At 38.2% G+C, this 26,724-nt stretch overlaps 1 protein-coding gene across 1 annotated transcript; it reads left to right on the top strand.

Moving 5' to 3' along the window:
* The first annotated feature begins 1,897 nt into the window (after positions 1-1,897).
* On the top strand, positions 1,898-26,032 carry LOC128802675 (butyrophilin subfamily 2 member A1-like). The gene is made up of 8 exons (XM_053969231.1): positions 1,898-1,997; positions 3,451-3,705; positions 9,231-9,326; positions 12,313-12,339; positions 23,312-23,332; positions 23,421-23,447; positions 24,939-25,175; positions 25,773-26,032. Exons 1-8 carry the CDS (start codon positions 1,898-1,900, stop codon positions 26,030-26,032), a joined length of 1,023 nt encoding a protein of 340 aa, XP_053825206.1.
* Positions 26,033-26,724: the final 692 nt, after the last annotated feature.

Below are 26,724 nucleotides of genomic sequence, written 5' to 3'. Positions count from 1 at the left end.
GGGGTTGGGATCCCAAATGGATTTTTGGGATCCCGGGGGTTGGGATCCCAAATGGATTTTTGGGATCCCGGGGGTTGGGATCCCAAATGGATTTTTGGCATCCCGGGGGGGATTTGGGGATCCCAAATGGATTTTGGGGATCCCGGGGGTTTGGGATCACAAAGGGGTTTGGGATCCTTGGCGGGGGGGGTTGGGATTCTGGAGGGTTTTGGGATCCCAAATGGATTTTGGGATCCGATCCCAGAGGGGTTTTGGGATCCGGGGGGGATTTTGGGATCCCAGTGCATTTTTGGGATCCCATAGGGATTTGGGATCGAGGAAGGGTTTTGGGATTCCGGAGGGATTTTGGGATCCCGAATGGTTTTTTGGGATCCCGGGGGGGTTGGGATCCCGGGGGTTTTTGGGACTATTTCCCTGCATCCCAAATGGATTTTTGGGATCCTGGGGGTTTTGGGATCACGAAGGGGTTTGGGATCCTTGGGGGGGGGGGGGTTGGGATCCTGGAGGGTTTTTGGGATCCCAAATGGATTTTGGGATCCGATCCCAGAGGGGTTTTGGGATCTGGGGGGGGATTTGGGATCAAGGAAGGGTTTTGGGATTCCAGAGGGATTTTGGGATCCCGGGGGGTTTTGGGAATATTTTCCTGGATCCCAAATGGATTTTGGGATCCCAGAGAGGTTTTGGGATCCTGAATGGATTTCTGGGATCCCAGAGGGGTTTTGGGATCCAGGGGGGATTTTGGGATCCCGGTGGATTTTTGGGATCCGGAAGGGTTTTGGGATTCCGGAGGGGTTTGGGACCACAGAGGGGTTTTGGGATCCTGAATGGATTTTTGGGATCCCAGAGGGGTTTTGGGATCCGGGGGCGTTTTGGGACTATTTCCCTGGATCCCAAATGGATTTTTGGGATCCCAGAAGGTTTTGGGATCCCAGGGGGTTTTGGGATCCCGGTGGATTTTTGGAAATATTTCCCTGGACCCTGGTGGATTTTGGGGAATATTTCTGTGAATCCGGAACAGATTTTTGGGATCGCGGTGGATTTTTGGGAACGTTTCCTTTTCCCTCTCCCACCCCATTCCCGCTTTCCCCAACCCCGATCCCAGACCCCGACCCCGGGAATTTCCCCACGGGATCGGGATCAGGATCGGGATTGGGATCGGGATTGGGATAAGGATCGGGAGTGGGATCAGGATCGGGATCCGGATTGGGATCAGGATTGGGATCAGGATTGGGATTGGGATCAGGATTGGAATTGGGATCAGGATCGGGATCAGGATTGGGATCAGGATCGGGATTGGGATCTGGATTGGGATCAGGATCAGAATCGGGATCAGGATCTGGATTGGGACCAGGACTGGGATCAGGATCGGGATCGGGATTGGGATCAGGATCGGGATCAGGATCGGGATTGGGATTGGGATCGGGATCTGGATCAGGACTGGGATCAGGATCAGGATCTGGATCGGGATCAGGATTGGGATTGGGATAAGGATCAGGATCGGGATTGGGATTGGGATCGGGTCTGGATCAGGATCGGGATCGGGGTCAGGATCGAGATCGGGATCAGGATCGAGATCGGGATTGGGATTGGGATTGGGATCAGGATCGGGTCTGGATCAGGATCGGGATCGGGATCGGGATCAGGATCGGGATCGAGATCGAGATTGGGATCAGGATCGGGATCGGGATTGCGATCGGGATCAGGATCAGGACTGGGATCAGGATTGGAATCAGGATCTGGATTGGTATCAGGATCAGAATCGGGATCAGGATCGGGATCTGGATTGGGATCAGGATTGGGATCAGCATCAGGATCGGGATCTGGATTGGGATCAGGATCGGGATCTGTATCGGGATCGGGATTGGGATCAGGACCAGGACCGGGACCAGGACCAGGAATGGGATCAGGACCGGGATCAGGAATGGGATCAGGACTGGCACCGGGAATCCCGATCCCGCTGCTGCTCCTGGCGCTCTCCGCGCTCCATCCCATAATAGGTGAGTTTGTGGGATCGGGAATCGCTCGGGTGGGGAAGGAACTTCGGGATCCAAATTCCCCCGGAGCCGTTATCCGTGCGGGAATGGGGATCCCGAATCGGGGAACGGGAAACCCCAAAAACCCTGGGAACGGGAAACCCCAAAACTCCCGGGAATGGGAAATCCCAAAACTCCCGGGAATGGGAAACCCCAAAACTCCCGGGAATGGGAAATCCCAAAACTCCCGGGAATGGGAAATCCCAAAAATTCCAGGAACGGGAAACCCCAAAACTCCCGGGAATGGGAAATCCCAAAAATTCCGGGATATTGAACCCCAAAAATACTGGGAATGGGAAACCCCAAAAATCCCGGGAATGGGAAATCCCAAAAATTCCGGGATATTGAACCCCAAAAATCCTGGGAATGGGAAACCCCAAAAATCCCGGGAATGGGAAATCCCAAAAATTCCGGGATATTGAACCCCAAAAATCCTGGGAATGGGAAACCCCAAAAATCCTGGGAATGGGAAACCCCAAAAATTTGGGAATATTGGACCCAAAGAATCCCAGAATGTGAATCCCAAAGAGTTCCGGGAATATTGAACCCAAACCAAACCAGGATATTGATCCCAATTATAGAATATTGATCCCAAAGATTCCTGGGATATTGATCCCAATCAATTATAGAATATTGATCCCAAATCAATCCCAGGATATTGATCCCAAATCAATCCCAGGATATTGATCCCAAACAATCTGGGGATATTGATCCCGAACAATTATAGAATATTGATCCCAAAGAATCCTGGGATATTGATCCAAATCAATCTTGGGATATTGATCCCAATCAATCCCAGGATATTGATCCCAAACAATCTGGGAATATTGATCCAATTCAATTATGGAATATTGGTCCTAAACAATCCCAGGATATTGATCCCAATCAATCCCAGGATAGTGATCCCAATCAATCTTGGGATATTGATCCCAATCAATCCCAGGATACCGATCCCAAACTATCCTGTGGTATTGATCCTCATCAATCTGGGACTATTGATCCCAATCAATCTGGGGATATTGATCCCAAGCAATCTCGGGATATTGATCCCAATCAATCCCGGGATATTGATCCCAATCAATCTGGGACTATTGATCCCAATCAATCTCGGGATATTGATCCCAATCAGTCTGGGACTATTGATCCCAATCAATCCCAGGATATTGATCCCAAGCAATCTCGGGATATTGATCCCAATCAATCCCGGGATATTGATCCCAATCAATCTCGGGATATTGATCCCAATCAATCTGGGACTATTGATCCCAATCAATCCCGGGATATTGATCCCCAACAACCCCGGGCTATCGGCCCCAACCCACTGGTCGGGATCGATAACCGATCTGGCACTATTGACCCCAATCGATTGGCGATTATTGACCCCAAGCCCTGCCGGCATCTCCGGCATTTTCCGCAGGGGAGCTCCGGGAGCCGCTGCTGATCGTGGAGGGGCCGGAGCGCGACGGCATCCGGCTGCGGTGCCTCCCGGCGCGGCCGCTGCCGCCCGGCCGCCTGCTCTGGAGCGACGGGCACGGCCGGGACCTGCCGGCGATTCCGGAGGCCGGCGGGAGCCCCGGCAGCTCCGCGCTGCTCCGGCCGGGCTCCGGCAACGCCGCCGCCTGCCGCGCCCAGCTGGGCCAGGGCGGCGCGCAGAGCGCCGTGGTCATCGCCGGTGAGCCCAACGCGCCAACCGGGAATTCTGCCGGGGGAGCGCCAAGGGCTGGGCTGGACTTTTCCAGGATTTTCCGCGGCTTTCTGGGGCTTTTCCGGCCTTTTCTGCGGCTTTCCAGGGTGTTCTGGAGTTTTCCGGGGGTTTCTGGCCTTTTCCAGGCTTTCCGCGGCTTTCTGGGGCTTTCTGGGCTTTTCTGGGGCTTTCTGGAGTTTTCTGGGGTTTTCCAGGTTTTCTGAGGTTTCCCGGTGTTTTCTCGATTTTTCTGGGGGTTTCTGGCCTTTTCCGGGATTTTCCGCGGCTTTCCAGGGTGTTCTGGAATTTTCTGGGGGTTTCTGGCCTTTTCCAGGATTTTCCGCGGCTTTCTGGGGCTTTCTGGAGTTTTCTGGGGTTTTCCAGGTTTTCTGAGGTTTCTCGGTGTTTTCTGGAATTTTCCGTGGCTTTCCGGGGTTTTCCGGAGTTTTCCGGAGTTTCCCAGGGTATTCTGGAGTTTTCTTTTTTTTTGTTTTTTTTTTGTTTTCTGGTTTTTTCCAGGCTTTTCTGGGGCTTTCCGGGGTTTTCTGGGATTTTCTGGAGTTTCCCAGTGTGTTCTGGCGTTTTCTGGAGCTTTCCAGGATTTCCCGGGGCTTTCTGGAGTTCTCTGGGGCTTTCCGGGATTTTCCCGGGGTTTCTGGAGGTTTTTTTTTTTTTTTTTTTTAGTTTTCCAGGTTTTCTGGGGTTTTCCGGGGTTTTCTGGAGTTTTCTGGGGTTTTCCAGGTTTTCTGAGGTCTCCCGGTGTTTTCTGGGGTTTTCTGGGGGTTTCGGAGGTTTTCCGGGGTTTCTGGAGTTTTCTGGGGTTTTCTGGCTTTTCCCGGAGTTTTCCAGCGTTTTCTGGGGTTTTCCAGGTTTTCCGGGCTTTTCTGGAGTTTTCCAGGATATTCTGGAATTTTCCGGGGTTTTCTGGGCTTTCCTGGAGTTTCCCAGCCTATTCTGGAATTTTCTGGTGTTTTCTTGGGTTTTCTGGGGCTTTCCCAAGTTCTCCAGGGTTTTCCGGCGTTTCCCGAGGTTTCCCGGGGTTTTCTGGAGTTTTCCCAGGATTTTCTGGCACTTTCCAGGTTTTTCCAGGGGGTTGGGAAGGTCCCAGGTTGGCTGGGATGGTTTTCTGTGGGATCCGGGAGGAGTCGGGGTGGGATCGCCGGGTTGGGATGGGAAATGGGGGAATTCCCAGTTTGGGATGGAATTCCCAGTTTGGGGATGGAATTCCCAGTTTGGGGATGGAATTTCCAATTTGGGGATGGGGAATTCCCAGTTTGGGATGGAATTCCCAGTTTGGGATGGAATTCCCAGTTTGGGGATGGGGGAATTCCCAATTTGGGGATAGGGAATTCCCAGTTTGGGATGGAATTCCCAGTTTGGGATGGAATTCCCACTTTGGGGATGGGGGAATTCCCAATTTGGGGATGGGGGAATTCCCAGTTTGGGATGGAATTCCCAGTTTGGGGATGGAATTCCCAGTTTGGGATGGAATTCCCAGTTTGGGATGGAATTCCCAGTTTGGGGATGGGGAATTCCCAGTTTGGGATGGAATTCCCAGTTTGGGATGGAATTCCCAGTTTGGGATGGGGAATTCCCAGTTTGGGATGGAATTCCCAGTTTGGGATGGCGGAATTCCCAGTTTGGGATGGAATTCCCAGTTTGGGGATGGTGGAATTCCCAGTTTGGGGATGGTGGAATTCCCAGTTTGGGATGGAATTCCCACTTTGGGGATGGGGGAATTCCCAGTTTGGGATGGGGAATTCCCAATTTGGGGATGGAATTTCCAATTTGGGGATGGAGAAATTCCCAGTTTGGGGATGGGGAATTCCCAGTTTGGGATGGAATTCCCAGTTTGGGATGGAATTCCCAGTTTGGGGATGGGGAATTCCCAGTTTGGGATGGAATTCCCAGTTTGGGGATGGGGGAATTCCCAGTTTGGGACAGAATTCCCGTTTTTTTCCCCTATTCCCATTTTTCCGGCATTCCCGTTTATTTTTTTCCATAATTCCCGTTTTTTTCCAATTCCCATTTTTTTCCCAATTCCCATTTCCCGGCATTCCCGGGTTTTTTTTGGCCGTAATTCCAATTTTTTACAGAATTCCCAGGTTTATTTGCCATAATTCCCATTTTTTTTCTGGCATTCCCGTTTTTTTTTCACCATAATTCCCACTTCCCCAGCATTCCCGTTTTTTTTTTTTTTCCCATTATTCCCATTCCCCAGCATTCCCGTTAATTTCCCCAGCATTCCCGTTAATCCCCTGTTATTCCCGTTGTTAATCCCCCATTATTCCCGTTAATCCCCCGTTATTCCCGTTAATTCCCCGTTATTCCTGTTGTTAATCCCCCGTTATTCCCGTTAATTCCCCGTTATTCCCGTTGTTAATCCCCGTCATTCCCGTTAATTCCCTGTTATTCCCGTTATTAATCCCCCGTTATTCCCGTTGTTATTCCCGGTATTCCCATTGTTAATCCCCGTTATTCCCGTTGTTAATCCCGGTATTCCCGTTGTTAATCCCTGTAATTCCCGGTGTTATTCCCGCTGTTATTCCCGTTTTTATTCCCGTTATTCCCGCTGTTATTCCCGCTGTTATTCCCGCTGTTATTCCCGTTGTTATTCCCGTTGTTATTCCCGCTGTTGGTTATTCCCGCTGTTATTCCCGCGGTTATTCCCGGTATTCCCGTGGTTATTCCCGCTGTTATTCCCGCGGTTATTCCCGCTGTTATTCCCGCTGTTATTCCCGGTATTCCCGTTGTTATTCCCGCTGTTATTCCCGCTGTTATTCCCGCGGTTATTCCCGGTATTCCCGCTGTTGGTTATTCCCGCTGTTATTCCCGCTGTTATTCCCGTTATTCCCGCTGTTATTCCCGCGGTTATTCCCACGGTTATTCCCGGTATTCCCGCTGTTATTCCCGCTGTTATTCCCGCTGTTATTCCCACGGTTATTCCCGGTATTCCCGCTGTTATTCCCGCTGTTATTCCCGGTATTCCCGCTGTTATTCCCGCTGTTATTCCCGGTATTCCCGCGGTTATTCCCGGTATTCCCGCTGTTATTCCCGCTGTTATTCCCGCTGTTATTCCCGGTATTCCCGCTGTTATTCCCGCGGTTATTCCCGCTGTTATTCCCGCGGTTATTCCCGTGGTTATTCCCGGTATTCCCGCTGTTATTCCCGCTGTTATTCCCGGTATTCCCGCTGTTATTCCCGCGGTTATTCCCGCTGTTATTCCCGCTGTTATTCCCGGTATTCCCGCGGTTATTCCCGGTATTCCCGCTGTTGGTTATTCCCGCTGTTATTCCCGTTATTCCCGCTGTTATTCCCGCTGTTATTCCCGCTGTTATTCCCGCGGTTATTCCCGCTGTTATTCCCGTTGTTACTCCCGTTATTCCTGTGGTTATTCCCGCGGTTATTCCCGGTATTCCCGCTGTTATTCCCGCTGTTATTCCCGCTGTTATTCCCGCTGTTATTCCCGCTGTTATTCCCGTTATTCCCGCTGTTATTCCCGTTGTTATTCCCGCTGTTATTCCCGCGGTTATTCCCGCTGTTATTCCCGCGGTTATTCCCGCGGTTATTCCCGGTATTCCCGTTGTTATTCCCGGTATTCCCGCTGTTATTCCCGTGATTATTCCCGCTGTTATTCCCGCTGTTATTCCCGCTGTTATTCCCGGTATTCCCGCTGTTATTCCCGCGGTTATTCCCGCGGTTATTCCCACTGTCATTCCCGCTGTTGGTTATTCCCGCTGTTATTCCCGGTATTCCCGCGGTTATTCCCGCTGTTATTCCCGCGGTTATTCCCGGTATTCCCGCGGTTATTCCCGCTGTTATTCCCGCTGTTATTCCCGCTGTTATTCCCGCTGTTATTCCCGGTATTCCCGCTGTTATTCCCGCTGTTATTCCCGCTGTTGGTTATTCCCGCTGTTATTCCCGGGGTTATTCCCGGTATTCCCGCTGTTGGTTATTCCCGCTGTTGGTTATTCCCGGTATTCCCGCTGTTATTCCCGCTGTTATTCCCGGTATTCCCGCTGTTGGTTATTCCCGCGGTTATTCCCGCTGTTATTCCCGCTGTTATTCCCGCTGTTCTTCCCGCTGTTATTCCCGCTGTTATTCCCGTTATTCCCGCTGTTATTCCCGTTGTTATTCCGGTATTCCCGCTGTTATTCCCGCTGTTTTTCCCGGTATTCCCGCGGTTATTCCCGCGGTTATTCCCGCTGTTATTCCCGCTGTTATTCCCGCTGTTATTCCCGCTGTTATTCCCGGTATTCCCGCTGTTATTCCCGCGGTTATTCCCGCTGTTTTTCCCGGTATTCCCGCGGTTATTCCCGTGGTTATTCCCGCTGTTATTCCCGCTGTTATTCCCGTTGTTATTCCCGCTGTTATTCCCGTTGTTATTCCCACTGTTATTCCCGCTGTTATTCCCGCTGTTGGTTATTCCCGCTGTTGGTTATTCCCGGTATTCCCGCTGTTATTCCCGCTGTTATTCCCGGTATTCCCGCTGTTATTCCCGTTGTTATTCCCGCTGTTATTCCCGCGGTTATTCCCGCTGTTATTCCCGCGGTTATTCCCGCGGTTATTCCCGGTATTCCCGTTGTTATTCCCGGTATTCCCGCTGTTATTCCCGTGATTATTCCCGCTGTTATTCCCGCTGTTATTCCCGCTGTTATTCCCGGTATTCCCGCTGTTATTCCCGCGGTTATTCCCGCGGTTATTCCCACTGTCATTCCCGCTGTTGGTTATTCCCGCTGTTATTCCCGGTATTCCCGCGGTTATTCCCGCTGTTATTCCCGCGGTTATTCCCGGTATTCCCGCGGTTATTCCCGCTGTTATTCCCGCTGTTATTCCCGCTGTTATTCCCGCTGTTATTCCCGGTATTCCCGCTGTTATTCCCGCTGTTATTCCCGCTGTTGGTTATTCCCGCTGTTATTCCCGGGGTTATTCCCGGTATTCCCGCTGTTGGTTATTCCCGCTGTTGGTTATTCCCGGTATTCCCGCTGTTATTCCCGCTGTTATTCCCGGTATTCCCGCTGTTGGTTATTCCCGCGGTTATTCCCGCTGTTATTCCCGCTGTTATTCCCGCTGTTCTTCCCGCTGTTATTCCCGCTGTTATTCCCGTTATTCCCGCTGTTATTCCCGTTGTTATTCCCGGTATTCCCGCTGTTATTCCCGCTGTTTTTCCCGGTATTCCCGCGGTTATTCCCGCGGTTATTCCCGCTGTTATTCCCGCTGTTATTCCCGCTGTTATTCCCGCTGTTATTCCCGGTATTCCCGCTGTTATTCCCGCGGTTATTCCCGCTGTTTTTCCCGGTATTCCCGCGGTTATTCCCGTGGTTATTCCCGCTGTTATTCCCGCTGTTATTCCCGTGGTTATTCCCGCTGTTATTCCCGTTGTTATTCCCACTGTTATTCCCGCTGTTATTCCCGCTGTTGGTTATTCCCGCTGTTGGTTATTCCCGGTATTCCCGCTGTTATTCCCGCTGTTATTCCCGGTATTCCCGCTGTTATTCCCGCTGTTTTTCCAGGCGCGCTGTTCCCGGCTCCGTGCCCGCGGGCGCCGCTGCTGCTGCTGCTGCTGCTGGCGCTGGGGCTGGCGCTGGCGGCCGCGCTGCGACTGCGCCGTGAGCCCCGCCGCCTTAATTGGCCTTAATTACCCGTTAATTACCCGTAATTGCCTTTTAATTACCGTTAATTACCCTTAATTACCTTTTAATTGCCGTTAATTGCCTTTAATTGCCTTTTAATTACCCCTAATTACCTTTAATTGCCTTTTAATTGCCTTTAATTGCCTTTTAATTGCCCTTAATTACCTTTAACTACCTTTTAATTGCCTTTTATTACCTTTTAATTGCCTTTAATTGCCTTTAATTGCCTTTAATTGCCTTTTAATTACCTTTTAATTGCCTTTTAATTGCCTTTAATTGCCTTTAATTGCCTTTTAATTGCCTGTTAATTGCCTTTTAATTGCCTTTAATTGCCTTTAATTGCCTTTAATTACCTTTCATTACCTTTTAATTGCCGTTAATTACCTTTTAATTGCCTTTAATTGCCTTTAATTGCCTTTTAATTACCTTTTAATTGCATTTATTTCCTTTTATTTCCTTTTAATTACCTTTATTTTCTTTTATTTCCCTTTATTACCTTTAATTACCTTTTAATTGCCTTTAATTGCCTTCTATTGCCTTTTAATTGCCTTTTCATTAGCTTTTAATTGCCTTTTAATTGTCTTCTATTGCCTTTTAATTGCCTTTAATTACCTTCTATTGCCTTTTAATTGCCTTTTAATTGTCTTCTATTATCTTTTAATTGCCTTTAATTACCTTTTATTGCATTTTAATTGCCTTTTAATTACCTTTTAATTGCCTTTTATTGCATTTTAATTGCCTTTTATTTCCTTTTAATTGCCTTTTCTTCCTTTTATTTCCTTTTTGTTTTTATTTATTTCCCTTTAATTTCCATTTCTTTCATTTTATTTTTTCTTTCCCTTTATTTCCCTCTATTTCCTTTTATTTCCAGTTATTTCCATTTTATTTCCTTCTTATTTATTTTATTTTATTTTATTTTATTTTATTTTATTTTATTTTATTTTATTTTATTTTATTTTATTTTATTTTATTTTATTTCATTTTAATTCCCCTTTATTTCATTTTACTTCCTTTCATTTCCTTTCTATTTCCTTTATTTTATTTCCTTTATTTTATTTTATTTTATTTTATTTTATTTTATTTTATTTTATTTTATTTTATTTTATTTTATTTTATTTTATTTTATTTATTTTATTTATGTTATTTCATTAAATTTATTTTATTTTATTTTATTTCATTTCATTTCATTTATTTTATTTTATTTTATTTTATTTTATTTCATTTTAATTCCCCTTTATTTCATTTTACTTCCTTTCATTTCCTTTTATTTCCTTTATTTTATTTTATTTTATTTTATTTTAATTTTATTTTAATTTAATTTAATTTAATTTAATTTAATTTAATTTAATTTATTTTAATTTTATTTTAATTTAATTTAATTTAATTTTATTTTATTTTATTTATTTTATTTTATTTATTTTATTTTATTTTACTTCCTTTCATTTCCTTTTATTTCCTTTATTTTATTTTATTTTAATTTAATTTAATTTAATTTTATTTTATTTTATTTTATTTTATTTTATTTTATTTTATTTTATTTTATTTTATTTATTTATTTTATTTATTTCACTTCCTTTCATTTCCTTTTGTTTCCGTTTTCTTCCTTCATTTCCTTTTTGCCTCATTTCTAATTAATTACCCATAATTGACTCATTAATTACTCATTAGCTACCCAGTTATTAGCCATTAATTACCCATAATGTGCGCACTAATTACCCATTAATTACCAATTAATGATCCATAATGGACCCATCCATTCGCCATTAATTACTAATTAATTACCCATTAATTACCAATTAATGATCCATAATGTAAAAATTTATTAGCCATTAATTACTAATTAATTACCCATTAATTACCAATTAATGATCCATGATGGACCCATTCATTCGCCATTAATTACTAATTAATTACCCATAATGTACCAATTGATTACTCATTAATTACCTATTTATTAGCCATTAATTACCAATTAATGATCCATAATGGACCCATTCATTAGCCATTAATTCCTAATTAATTACCCATAACGTACCAATTGATTACTCATTAATCACCTATTTATTACCCATTAATTACCAATTAATGATCCATAATGTACCCATTTATTAGCCATTAATTACTAATTAATTACCTATAATGCACCAATTGATTGCTCATTAATCACCTATTTATTAGCCATTAATTACCAATTAATTATCCATAATGTCCCAATTTATTACCCATTAATTACCTATATATGCCATTAATTACCAATTAATTACTCACAATGTACTTATTTATTAGCCATTAATTACCCATTAATCACCCACAATGTACCCATTAATTACCCATTAATTACCCGTTAATTACCCATAATTTCCCCGTTAATTACCCATTAAATGCCCATTAACTGCTAATTATTTACCAATTCATTACCCATATGTTACCCATTAATTATCCTTTAATTGCCAATTAACGTCTCGTAATTTCCCCATTAATTTCCCATTCATTACCCATTAATTGCCGTTAATTAGCCATTAATTACCCATAATTTCCCATTAATTGCCGTTAATTAGCCATTAATTACCCATAATTCCCCCATTAATTGCCGTTAATTAGCCATTAATTACCCATAATTCCCCCGTTAATTGCCGTTAATTAACCATTAATTACCCATTAATTGCCCATTAATTGCCGTTAATTAGCCATTAATTCCCCATAATTCCCCCATTAATTGCCGTTAATTAGCCATTAATTACCCATTAATTGCCCATTAATTGCCGTTAATTAGCCATTAATTACCCATAATTCCCCCGTTAATTGCCGTTAATTAGCCATTAATTCCCCATAATTTCCCATTAATTGCCGTTAATTAGCCATTAATTACCCATAATTCCCCCATTAATTGCCGTTAATTAGCCATTAATTACCCATAATTAATTGCCGTTAATTAGCCATTAATTCCCCCCTGTTTCCCCAGGGGATCGCCGGGTCGTGGCTCAGGAGCGTGAGTGCATTAATTAATTAATTCATTAATTAATCATTAATTATTCATGGCTTCAAATTAATACTTTTAAAATTAATTTTAATTAATTTTAATTAATTTTAAAAATTAATTTAAATTAATTTTTCATTTATTTCAAGTTTAATTTCGAATAAATTTCATTGATGCTGCTGATTAATTTATCAATTAATTAGGAATTAATTGGAAATTATTAGACTATGCATGAATTAAATGGTAATTATATTTAAATTAGACAGGAAATATGAATATATAATGAGATGGGGTTTATATTAAATACCGATCAATTATAAATTATAAATTAATTAATTGATTCATTATTTTAATTACTGGTGATTCCACTAATTAATTAAATTAATCCCCAATTAAAAAAAGGAAAGAAAAGAAATGTAATTAAATAATAAATGAAATAAATGAAATAAATGAATTGAATTTCATTTATTTTAAAAATAAAATTAAATAGTAAATTATATTAAATTAAATTAAATTAAATTAAATTTAAGGAAATGAATTAAATTAAATTAAATTAAATTAATTAAATTAAATTAAATTAAATTAAATTAGAGGAATTTAAATGAATTAAATAAAATAAAATAAAATAAAACAAAATTAAATTAAATTAAATTAAATTAAATTAAATTAAATTAAATTAAATTAAATGAATTAAATTAAATTAATTAAGTTAAATTAAATTAAATTAAATTAAATTAAATTAAATTAAATTAAATTAAAGGAAATTAAATGAATTAAATTAAATTAAATTAGATTAAATTAAATTAAATTAAATTAAATGAATTAAATTAAATTAAATTAAATTAAATTAAATTAAATTAAAGGAAATTAAGTTAAATTAAATTAAGTTAAAGGAAATCAAATTAAATTAAAGGAAATCAAAGTAATGAATTAAATTAAATTAGATTAGATTAAATTAAATCTAAAATAAAATAAAATAAAATATTAATTGAAATGAAATGGAATGAAATAAGTGAAATAAAAGATAATAAATGATTTTAAATGAAATTAAATTAAATTGAAAATAAAATAAAATAAAATAAAATAAAATAAAATAAAATAAAATAAAATAAAATAAAATATTAATTGGAATGGAATGATATGAAATAAAAATAATTTAATTTAATTTAATTTAATTTAATTGGAAATGAAATGAAATATTAATTGAAATGAAATGGTATTTAATAAAATAAAATAGAATAAATTAATTTAATTTATTTTAGTAGTAAATGAAATAAATTAAATTAAATTAAATTAAATTAAATTAAATTAAATTAAATTAAATTAAAAAATAAAATAAAATAAAATAAAATAAAATAAAATAAAATAAAATAAAATAAAATAAAATAAAATATATAAAATAAAATAAAGAAAAATAAAGAAATTAAATTAAATTAAATTAAATTAAATTAAATTAAATTAAATTAAATTAGATTAAATTAAATTGAAGAATGAAGGGAAATGAAGGGAAATGATTAAATTAAATTGATGAATAAAATAAATAAAGTAAAATAAAATAAAATATATAAAACGAAACAAAACAAAACAAAACAAAACAAAATAAAATAAAATAAAATAAAATAAAATAAAATAAAATAAAATAAAATAAAGTAAAACAAAATAAATAAAATAAAATAAATAATCCAATCCAATCCAATCCAACCCAATCCCGAATCCCCAATTCCGTCCCAGGCCGGCGGCAGCGGGAAATCAGCGCTGGTGAGAGCGGCCCGGCCCCGCTGCGGAGCCCGGCCCCGGCCCGCTCCCGAATTGCCCCATCCCAATCCCAATCCCAAATCCCCAAACCCCCAAATCCCAAATCCCAAATCCCTGAATTCCCAAATCCCAAATTCCCGAATTCCCAAATTCCCCAATCCCTGAATCCCAAATCCCCAAACCCCCAAATCCCAAATCCTCGAATTCCCCAATCCCTGAATTCCCCAATCCCCAAATTCCCAAATCCCTGAATTGCCCAATCCCTGAATCCCAAATCCCTGAATTCCCAAATCCCAAATCCCAAATCCCCGAATTCCCAAATCCCAAGTCCCTGAATTGCCCAGTCCCTGCATCCCAAATCCCCAAACCCCCAAACTCCCAAATCCCAAATCCCCGAATTCCCCAATCCCCGAATTCCCCAATCCCTGAATCCCAAATTCCTGAATTCCCAAATCCCAAATTCCCCCAAATTTCCCAAATCCCAAATCCCCAAATTCCCAAATCCCAAATCCTCGAATTCCCCAATCCCTGAATTCCCCAATCCCCAAATTCCCCAATCCCTGCATCCCAAATTCCTGAATTCCCAAATTCCCAAATCCCAAATCCCCGAATTCCCCAATCCCTGAATCCCAAATTCCCAAATCCCAAATCCCCAAATTCCCAAATCCCAAATCCCAAATTCCCGAATTCCCAAATTCTCCAATCCATGAATCCCAAATCCCCAATCCTCGAATTCCCCAATCCCTGAATTCCCAAATCCCCAAATTCCACAATCCCTGCATCCCAAATCCCTGAATTCCCAAACCCCCAAATCCCAAATCCCAAATCCCTGAATTGCCCAATCCCTGAATCCCAAATCCCCAAACCCCCAAATTCCCAAATCCCAAATCCCTGAATTGCCCAATCCCCGAATTCCCCAATCCCCAAATTCCACAATCCCTGAATCCCTGATTCCTGAATTCCCAAATCCCAAATTCCCCCAAATTTCCCAATTCCCAAATCTGAAATCCCGAATCCCAAATTCCCAAACCCCCAAATCCCCAAATCCCAAATCCCAAATCCCCAAATCCCAAATCCCCAAATTCCCAAATCCCAAATCCCTGAATTCCCCAATCCCCAAATTCCCCAATCCCTGCATCCCAAATTCCTGAATTCCCAAATTCCCAAATCCCAAATCCCCGAATTCCCCAATCCCTGAATCCCAAATTCCCAAATCCCAAATCCCCAAATTCCCAAATCCCAAATCCCAAATTCCCAAATTCCCAAATTCTCCAATCCATGAATCCCAAATCCCCAATCCTCGAATTCCCCAATCCCTGAATTCCCAAATCCCCAAATTCCACAATCCCTGCATCCCAAATCCCTGAATTCCCAAACCCCCAAATCCCAAATCCCAAATCCCTGAATTGCCCAATCCCTGAATCCCAAATCCCCAAACCCCCAAATTCCCAAATCCCAAATCCCTGAATTGCCCAATCCCCGAATTCCCCAATCCCCAAATTCCACAATCCCTGAATCCCTGATTCCTGAATTCCCAAATCCCAAATTCCCCCAAATTTCCCAATTCCCAAATCTGAAATCCCGAATCCCAAATTCCCAAACCCCCAAATCCCCAAATCCCAAATCCCAAATCCCCAAATCCCAAATCCCCAAATTCCCAAATCCCAAATCCCTGAATTGCCCAATCCCCAAATTCCCCAATCCCTGAATCCCAAATTCCCGAATTCCCAAATCCCAAATTCCCAAATTTGAAATCCCGAACCCCTAATCCCCAAACCCCCAAATCCCATATCCCCAAATCCCCAAATTTCCCAAATTCCCGATTTCCCCCAAATTCCCAAATCCTCAAATCCCAATTCCCAAATCCCCAAATCCCAAATTCCCAAATCCCCAATCCCGAATCCCCAAATCCCAAATTCTCAAATCCCAAATCCCCAAATCCCAAATCCCCAATCCCAAATTCCCAAATCCCAAATTTCCAAATTTCCCAAATCCCAAATCCCCAAATCCCCAAATCCCAAATTCAAATTCCCAAATCCCGAATTCCCGAATTCCCAAATCCCAAATCCCGAATTCCCAAATCCCAAATCCCAAATTTCCCAAATCCCAAATCCCCAATCCCAAATTCCCAAATCCCAAATTTCCCAAGTTCCCAAATTCCCGAATTCCCAAATTTCCCAAATCCCCAAATCCCCAAATTCCCAAATTCCCACATCCCAAATCCCAAATTTCCCAAATCCAGAATTCCCGAATTCCCACATCCCAATTCCCAAATCCCCAAATCCCAAATTCCCAATCCCGAATCCCCAAATCCCACATCCCAAATCCCAAATTCCCAAACCCCAAATCCCAAATCCCCAATCCCCAAATCCCAAACCCCAACTCCCAAATCCCAAATCCCCGAATTCCCAAACACCAAATTCCAAAATCCCCAATTCCCAAATCCCAAATTCGAATTCCCAATCCCAAATCCCCGAATTCCCAAATCCCCAAATTTCCCAAATTCCCGAATTCCCCCAAATCCCCAAATCCCCAATCCCGAATCCCCAAATCCCAAATTCTCAAATCCCAAATCCCAAACCCCAATTCCCAAATCCCAAATCCCGAATTCCCGAATTCCCAAACCCCAAATCCCAAATCCCCAATCCCCAAACCCCAAATTCCCCAAATCCCAAATCCCAAATCCCAATTTCCCAAATCCCGAATTCCCGAATTCCCAAATCCCAAATCCCAAATCCCAAATTCGAATTCCCAATCCCAAATTTCCCAAAATCCCAAATCCCCAAATCCCACATCCCAAATCCCAAATCCCCAAATTCCCACATCCCAAACCCCAAATTCCCAAATTCCCGAATTCCCGAATCCCCAAACCCCAAACCCCAATTCCCACATCCCAAATCCCAAATCCCAAATCCCAATTTCCCAAATCCCAAATCCCGAATTCCCGAATTCCCAAATTCCCCAAATCCCAAATCCCGCGTTCCCGCGTTCCCGCAGAGACGGAGGAGCTCAGGATGGAGCTGGGTGAGAGACGGCGCGAATTCATTAATTCATTCATTAATTAATCAATTAACCGCTAATTAATTCATCAATGGCCGCTCATTAACTGCCGATTAGCATCTCATTAGTGATTAGCTGCTAATTAATGATGTCTTTGCTTCTAATTAATTCGTTATTAGCCTCTAATTGGCTATTCGATACTCATTAATTAGTTATTAGATGCTAATTGGCTATTAGCCTCTAATTAATAAATTATTAGGCGCTAATTAGTTATTAGCCTCTAATTGGCTAGTAGCCTCTAATTAATTACTTATTAGCCTCTAATTAATTCGTTATTAGCCTTGAATTAATTAGTTATTAGCCTCTAATTAGTTATTAGCATCTAATTAATTAGTTATTAGCCTCTAATTGGCTATTAGCCTCTAATTAATTAGTTATTAGCCTCTAATTAGTTATTAGCTGTTAACTAATTAGTTATTAGCTTCTAAATAACGATTAGCCTCTAATTAATTAGTTATTAGGCTCTAATTAATCAGTTATTAGGCTCTAATTAATTAGTTATTAGCTGCTAATTATTAATCTATTATTAGTCGCTAGTGAGGTATTAGCCTCTAATTGGCTATTGGCCCCTAATTAATTAGTTATTAGCCCCTAATTAGTTATTAGCCTCTAATTAATTATTTACTGGCCTCTACTTGGCTATTAGCCTCTAATTAATTTGTCATTAGCCTCAAATTAATTAGTTATTAGCCTCTAATTAGCTACTAGCCTCTAATTATTAGTTATTAGCCATTAAGTCTTTATTAGCACCTAATTAATGATCAGCATTTAATTATTGATTTATTAGCCTCTAATTATTCGTTATTAGCCGCTAATTAATTACTCATTAGCGTCAAATTGGTTATTGGCATCTAATTATTATTTGTAAGCCTCTAATTAATGAATCATGAGGCTCTAATTAATTATTAGCCTAATTAATTCTCAGTTCCAATGAATAATTCCCAATAAATAATTGCCAATGAATAATTGCAAATTATTAATTCCCAATTAATAAGTCCCAATTCATAATTTCCAATTAATAATGACAATGAATAATTGCCAATTAATAATTCTAATTAATAATTTCCAATTAATAATTACAATAATAATTGCCAACTGCTAATTGCTAATTACTAATTGCCAATTAATAATTCCCAATGACAAATTACAATGATTAATTCCTAATTAATAATTCCCAATGAATAATTGCCAATTAATAACTCCCAATTAGTAATTCCAATGAATAATTCTAATTAATAGTTACCAATGAATAATTTCCAATTAATAATTGCCAATTAATAATTCCCCATTAGTAATTCTAATTAATAGTTACCAATTAATAATTCCCAATTAATAACTGCCAATTAATAATTCCCCATTAGTAATTCTAATTAATAATTCCCAATTAATAATTCCCAATGAATAATTCCCAATTAATAATTGCCAATTAATAAGTCCCAATTAGTAATTGCAATGAATAATTCTAATTAATAGTTACCAATTACTAATTCCCAATTAATAATTGCCAATTAATAATTCCCCATTAGTAATTCTAATTAATAGTTACCAATTAATAATTCCCAATGAATAATTCCCAATTAATAATTGCCAATTCGTAATTCCAATCAATAATTCCAATTAATAATTGCCAATTATTATTAATTGGGACTGATTCCAAGAAATAATTGCGATTAATTCTAATTAATAATGTCCAATGAATAATTCCAATTAATAATTCCAATTAATAGTTCCACTAATTAATTGGCTTTCGGTTGTTCCCAGAGGAGGCCTCGGGGAAGCTCCAGAGGGGTAAAAATCCCATTTCTGCTCATTAGTCTTAATTAATTAATTAATTAAATAAATAATTCCCTAATTAATTCCTGCAGCAATCAATTAGCGCAGTCATTAATTAAACAATTAATTAATGAGCCCAGGGATCAATCCGGGGTCATCTGGGGAAAAGGCACCAAAAAATCGGAAATTGCCAATTAATGGAGAATTTTCTATTAATTAATTATTAATCATTAAATATTCATTAATAAAAAAATAATAATGAATTAACTTAATCAGGAATTCCATTTCTTGATAATAAATTATTAATAATTAATTATTCATTAGAACTTTATTTTAGTGCTAATAAATTATTAATCTTTAAATATTCATTAATAATAAAATAATAATTATTAATTAATTGAATAAGGAATTCCGTGTCTTAATAATAAATTATTAATAATGAAATATTAATTATAATAATTTATTTTAGTGTTAATAATTAAATATTCATAACGAATAACATAATCGTTATTAATTAATTTAATAAGGAATTCCACTTCTTAATAAGAAATAATTAATAATGAAATAGTTCTTATTAATTAATAGATTTTACTATTAATACAGTCTTAATAATAAAATATTAATTTGCAATTATTAATTTCTAATAATGCGTTCAGTTTTATAAAAATAAATTATTAATGGGAAAAGAGTCATTATTAATTAACTTAATTGTCTAATAACAGATAATTAATTAATTAATTTCCCTAAGAATCCATTTTTAATAATGAAATACTCGTTATTAATGGATTTAATTGCCTACTAATCAATTAATAATTCATTCCATTTCCTAATAATCCATTAGTAATAATGAAATAGTCATTATTAATGAATTTAATTTTCTAATGATGAATTAATAATGAATCCGATTTTTAATAATAAATTTTTAATAATTAAATATTCAATGTTGATTAATTTAATTTCTATTAATAAATTATTATTAATAAAATAACACTGGGGAATTATTAATTTCTAATAATGCGTTCAGTTTTATAATAATAAATTATTATTAGTAGAATAATCATTATTAATTAATTGTTTAATAATAAATGAATCGATTCCATTTCCTATTAGCCATTATTATTAATGAAATATTCATTAATAATTAATTTCATTTTCTAACAAGAAATTAGCAATTAATTCCAATTTCTATTAATAAATTCTTAATTGGATATTAATTATGAATGAATGATACGTTCAAATAATGAATTATTAATGAATTGTTATTAATAAAATATTCATTATTTATTAATGAATTAATTGTTCGGTTAATAAGTTATTAATAATAAACATTAATTTGTAATTATTAATTTCTAATGACCAATTCCATTTTCAAAGATGAATTCTTGATAATTAAATATTCATTATTAATGACTTTAATCCTCTAATAATAAATTAATAATGAATTCAACCTCTTAATAATAAATAATTATTAATGAATTAATTTCTCCATTAATACATTTCTGATTAATTAATAAATTTCTAATTGATAATTCAATTTTATCGTACTAAATAATAATCAACTATGAATTAATGGTTATTAATTTCTAATAGGAGATACATTTTAATAAAAATATTAATTAATAATTCTTACTTTCTAAGAAATAATTCCTTTTTCTCTTAATAAATAATTAATAATAGAAATTATTAATTAATGGCTATTAATATCTAATAAACAATTCCAATTTTCCATTATAAATTATTTATTAATAATTATTAATTTCTAATTTATAATTAGATTTTATATTAATAATTATAATAAAGTATTAATTAATGGCTATTAATGTCTAATAATAAATATATTTTTAATTAAAATTATTGATTCATTAATAATTACTTATTTCTAATAAATTATTTAATAATAATAATAATAATAATAATAATAATAATAATAATAATAATAATAATAATAATAATAATAATTTCGTATAATCAATTTAAAATTTCCATTTGAAATTATTGATTCATTAATAATTATTAATTTCTAACAAATATTAATTAACGGTTATTAATTTCTAATGATAAATATAATTTTATTGAAATAATAAGTCATTAATAATTATTAGTTTATAATAAATAATTCCTTTTTATCTTAATAAATAATAATCACTTATTAATTAACGATTATTAATTTCTAATAATCAAATTTTCCATTAGAAATTATCCATTAATAATTATTACTAATACTATTTTCTTTAATAAGTAATTATTAATAATCAAATATTAATGGTTACTAATTTCTGATAAGAAATAAATTTTCAAATAAAAATTATTTATTCATTATACTTCTTAATTTCTAATAAATAATTCTATTTTCTCTTAATAAATAATGATAATCAAATATTAATTGATGGCTAATAAATTCTAATAATCAATTTAATCTTTCCATTAAATATTATTAATTAGATAATAAATATTAATTTCGAATAAATAATTCTATTTTCTCTTAATAAATAATGATAATCAAGTATTAATTAATTATTATTAATTCCTAATAATCCATTCAAATTTCCCTTTAAATATTATTGATTCATTAATAATTATTGACTTCTAATAAATAATTCTATTTTCTCTTAATAAATAATGATAATCAAATATTAATTGACGGTTATTAATTCCTAATAATCTATTCAAATTTCCCATTAAATATTATTGATTCATTAATAATTATTAATTTCTAATAAGTAATTCTATTTTCTCTTAATAAATAATTATAATCAAGTATTAATTAATTATTATTAATTCCTAATAGTCCATTCAAATTTCCCTTTAAATATTATTGATTAATTAATAAGGACTCATTTCTAATAAATAATTCTATTTTCTCTTAATAAATAATGATAATCATATATTAATTGATGGCTAATAAATTCTAATAATCAATTTAATCTTTCCATTAAATATTATTAATTAGATAATAAATATTAATTTCGAATAAATAATTCTATTTTCTTATAATAAATAATGATAATCAAATATTAATTAATGGCTAATAATTTCTAATAATAAATTCAAACTTTCCATTAAATATTATTGATTCATTAATACTTATTAATTTCTAATAAATAATTATATTTTATTATAATAAATAATGATAATCAAATATTAATTAACGGTTATTAATTTCTAATTATCAATTCAAATTTCCCATTAAATATTATTGATTCATTAATAATTATTAACTTCTAATAAGTAATTCTATTTTCTCTTAATAAATAATGATAATCAAGTATTAATTAATTATTATTAATTCCTAATAATCCATTCAAATTTCCCTTTAAATATTATTGATTCATTAATAATTATTAATTTCTAATAAATAATTCTATTTTCTCTTAATAAATAATGATAATCAAATATTAATTGATGGCTAATAAATTCTAATAATCAATTTAATCTTTCCATTAAATATTATTAATTAGATAATAAATATTAATTCCGAATAAATAATTCTATTTTCTTATAATAAATAATGATAATCAAATATTAATTGACGGTTATTAATTTCTAATTATCAATTCAAGTTTCCCTTTAAATATTATTGATTAATTAATAATTATTAATTTCTAATAAAGAATTCTATTTTCTCTTAATAAATAATGATAATCAAGTATTAATTAATTATTATTAATTCCTAATAATCCATTCAAATTTCCCTTTAAATATTATTGATTCATTAATAATGCCTCATTTCTAATAAATAATTCTATTTTCTCTCCATTAACAATAATAATCCGATATTAATGAGTGGTGATTAATTTCTAATAATTAATTAATTATTATTCATTAAGTGCTTTTTTGCCCGGCAGAGAAAATGGAGATGGAGGCGAGACTCGGTGAGGGGACGAGGGAATTTTGGGAATTTGGGGAATTTTTGGGGAATTTCGGGAAAATTTGGGAATTTTTGGGATTTTGGGAATTTGGGAATTTCGGGAATTTTGAGGCATTTTAAGGAATTTTGGGAATTGGGAATTCCGGGAATTTTTGGGGAATTTCAGGAATTTTTGGGAATTTTTGGGAATTTTTTTGGCATTTGGAGGATTTGGAAAACTTCTGGAATTTGGGGAATTTCTGGGAATTTTGGGGGAATTTTTGGGATTTTGAGAATTTTGAAAATTTGGGGAATTCTTTGGGAATTTCCGAAATTTCGGGGAATTTCAGGACTGTGGGAATTTTTGGGATTTTGGAATTCCGGGAATTTGGCAATTTCAGAAATTGTTAGGAATTGTTTGGAATTTCGAGGGTTTTTTTTTAATTTTGGGGAATTTAGAAAATTTTGGGGAATTTGGGGAATTTCCGGAATTTGGAATTTCTGGAATTTTTTGGAATTTTGGGAACTTTTGGGATTTTCTCGTTCCAGAGCAGATCCAGGCCCAGCTCGGTGAGTGGGACGCGTCCCGCCGGCGGTATGCAAATGAGCTGCCGTTAATTGCCGTTAATTACCGTAATTAGTGCTGCTCTCCACACAGATTTCAGACGGGCTCAGAGCCACGCGGGTGAGTCCGGCCCAGCCAGCCCCGGCCCTTCCGCTTCCGCTTCCGGTTCCGCTTCCGCTTCCGCTTCCCGTTCTGGTTTCCCATTCCCATTGCCGTTCCAATTCCCGTTCCCGTTCCCGTTCCCGTTCCCGTTCCTGTTCCTGTTCCAATTCCCATTCCCGTTTCCGTTCCCGTTCCAATTCCCATTCCCATTCCCGCTCCCATTCCCGTTCCCGTTCCTCTTTTCGTTCCCATTCCAATTCCCGTTCCTGTTCCCATTCCCGTTCCCATTCCTGTTCCCGTTCCCGTTCCCGTTCCCGTTCCCGTTCCTGTTCCCGTTCCCGTTCCCGTTCCCGTTCCCGTTCCTGTTCCCGTTCCTGTTCCCATTCCCATTCCCGTTCCTGTTCCAATTCCCGTTCCATTCCCGTTCCCGTTCCCGTTCCTGTTCCCGTTCCAATTCCTGTTCCCCTTCCCGTTCCCATTTCCCTTCCCGTTCCAATTCCCGTTCCTGTTCCCGTTCCTGTTCCTGTTCCCATTCCTGTTACGGTTCCCGTTCCCTTTTCCCTTTCCCTTCCCGTTCCCGTTCTTGTTCCCTATCACACCTTATCACACACTATCACACCTTATCAAACACTATCACACCTTATCACACGCTATCACACCTTATCAAACACTATCACACCTTATCACACGCTATCACACATTATCAAACACTATCACACCTTATCACACGCTATCACACATTATCAAACGCTATCACACCTTATCAAATGCTATCACACCTTATCAAACGCTATCACACCTTATCAAACACTATCACACCTTATCAAACTCTATCACACCTTATCACACGCTATCACACCTTATCAAACGCTATCACACCTTATCAAATGCTATCACACCTTATCAAACGCTATCACACCTTATCAAACACTATCACACCTTATCAAATGCTATCACACCTTATCAAACGCTATCACACCTTATCAAACGCTATCAAACGCTATCACACCTTATCAAACGCTATCACACCTTATCAAACGCTATCACACCTTATCAAATGCTATCAAACGCTATCAAATGCTATCACACCTTATCAAACACTATCACACCTTATCAAACGCTATCACACCTTATCAAACGCTATCAAACGCTATCACACCTTATCAAACGCTATCAAACTCTCTCAAACGCTATCACACCTTATCAAACGCTATCACACCTTATCAAACGCTATCAAACGCTATCACACCTTATCAAACGCTATCACACCTTATCAAACGCTATCACACCTTATCAAACTCTATCACACCTTATCACACGCTATCACACCTTATCAAACGCTATCACACCTTATCAAACGCTATCAAACGCTATCACACCTTATCAAACGCTATCAAACACTATCACACCTTATCAAACGCTATCACACCTTATCAAACGCTATCACACCTTATCAAACGCTATCAAACTCTCTCAAACTCTACCATTCGCTCCCCCGCTCTCCCGCAGCCGCGCTCTCCCTGGACGAGCGCTGCTCGCACCCGGCGCTGCTGATCCGCGGCCGATCCCGGATCCTCCGCCGCGATCCCGGATCCCGGCCCTGCCCCGGCGCCCTGGCCGTGGCGCGGGAGGGATTTTCCCGCGGGAAGCACTACTGGGAAGTGGAGCTGGGAGACGGCGGCGCCTGGGAGCTGGGCGTGCTCCGGGAGGAGATCCGCGATTCCATCCGGGATTCCCTGCGGGATTCCACCCGGGATTCCATCCCGGATTCCCTGCAGGATGATTCCATCCCAGATCCTCTCCCGCATTCTCTGGGGAATTCCATCCAGGATTCCATTCAGGATTCCCTGCAGGATTCCATCCGGGATTCCCTGAGGGATCCCATCCCAGATCCTATCCCGGATTCCCTGCGGGATTCCATCCGGGATTCCATTCAGGATTCCCTGCAGGATGATTCCCCATGGGATCCCCTGAGGAATTCCATCCTGGATCCCATCTCGGATCCCATCGCGGATCCCATCCCGGATTCCATCCCGGATTCCCTGCAGGATCCTCGGCGGGATTCCATCCCAAATTCCATCCCGAATTCCATTTGGGATCCCATCCTGGATTCCCGACAGGATTCCCTGCAGGATTCCATCCCAATTTCCATCCCGGATTCCCTGCAGGATCCTCAGCGGGATTCCATCCCGAATTCCATTCAGGATCCCATCCAGGATTCCCTGCAGGATCCTCGGCGGGATTCCATCCCAATTTCCATCCCGGGTTCCCTGCAGGATCGCCTGCGGGATTCCATCCTGAATCCCATCCCGGATTCCCTGCGGGATGATTTCCTCCCCTCCATCCCGGAGGAAGAGGCGCCAGGGCTGGCGTATTCCCAGGGAGAATTCCGGCTACCTGGCGGGAAGCTGGAGCGGAATTCCGGGCACTGCCGCGTGCTCGGGGTGCTGCTGGACCAGGAGCGGCGCGTGCTCGAGTTCTTCGACGCCGAGGAGAAGCAGCTCCTGGGATCCGTCCCCCTGAAAATTTCCGGGAATCTTTTCCCGTTCTTCAGGCCAGGATCTGACGGGAATGGACTGGGGATCCGGCCTGTGGGGGTTTGAAACAGCCAGGGAGAGACCTGTGGAATATTCACATTTAAAAATTAAATTTCTCCTAAAATATTCAAATTACCCCTATTCTAATATTCCAAGAATCCCCTAACCCTAAAACTAAGCCTAACCCTAAATACGATGAAGAAACAAAGCCTAACGCTAATCTTTACCCTAAAACAAATGGGAATTTAAATATTAAAATTATTCCCATTTTAATATTACAGTTATCACCTAACGTTACCCTGACATTGACAAGGACACAAATCCTAAACCTGACCCTAGCCCTAACCCTAACCCTAACCCTAAACCTAAACCTCAAATCATAACCCTAACCCTAACTCTAACCCTAAACCAAATTCAAACTTAAATATTCAAATTATTCCTATTTTAATATTACAATTATCCCCTAACCTTACCCTGACACCAACAAAGTACCCTAAGACAAACCCTAACGCTAATCCTTACCCTAACCCTAACCCTCTCCTTCTTCGACGCCGAGGAGAAGCAGCTCCTGGGATCCGTCCCCCTGAAAATTTCCGGGAATCTTTTCCCGTTCTTCAGGCCAGGATCTGACGGGAATGGACTGAGGATCCGGCCTGTGGGGGTTTGAAACAGCCGGGGAGAGACCTGTGGAATATTCACATTTAAAAATTAAATTCTTTCTTAAATACTCAAATTATCCACATTTTAATATTCCAAGT

This window comes from Vidua macroura, unplaced genomic scaffold (assembly GCF_024509145.1).
Source record: "Vidua macroura isolate BioBank_ID:100142 unplaced genomic scaffold, ASM2450914v1 whyUn_scaffold_146, whole genome shotgun sequence".
NCBI classification, from domain to species: domain Eukaryota; kingdom Metazoa; phylum Chordata; class Aves; order Passeriformes; family Viduidae; genus Vidua; species Vidua macroura.
Note: the sequence above shows the minus strand (reverse complement) of the source record. Positions and strands in the feature narration are given on the sequence as shown.

Coding starts and splice junctions, on each gene's coding strand:
- LOC128802675 (XM_053969231.1), top strand. CDS start 1,898: ATGGGATCAGGACCGGGATCAGGAATGGGATCAGGACTGGCACCGGGA. Junction 1,998..3,450: donor CGCGCTCCATCCCATAATAG/GTGAGTTTGTGG, acceptor CATTTTCCGCAG/GGGAGCTCCGGGAGCCGCTG. Junction 23,333..23,420: donor GCAGATCCAGGCCCAGCTCG/GTGAGTGGGACG, acceptor CTCTCCACACAG/ATTTCAGACGGGCTCAGAGC.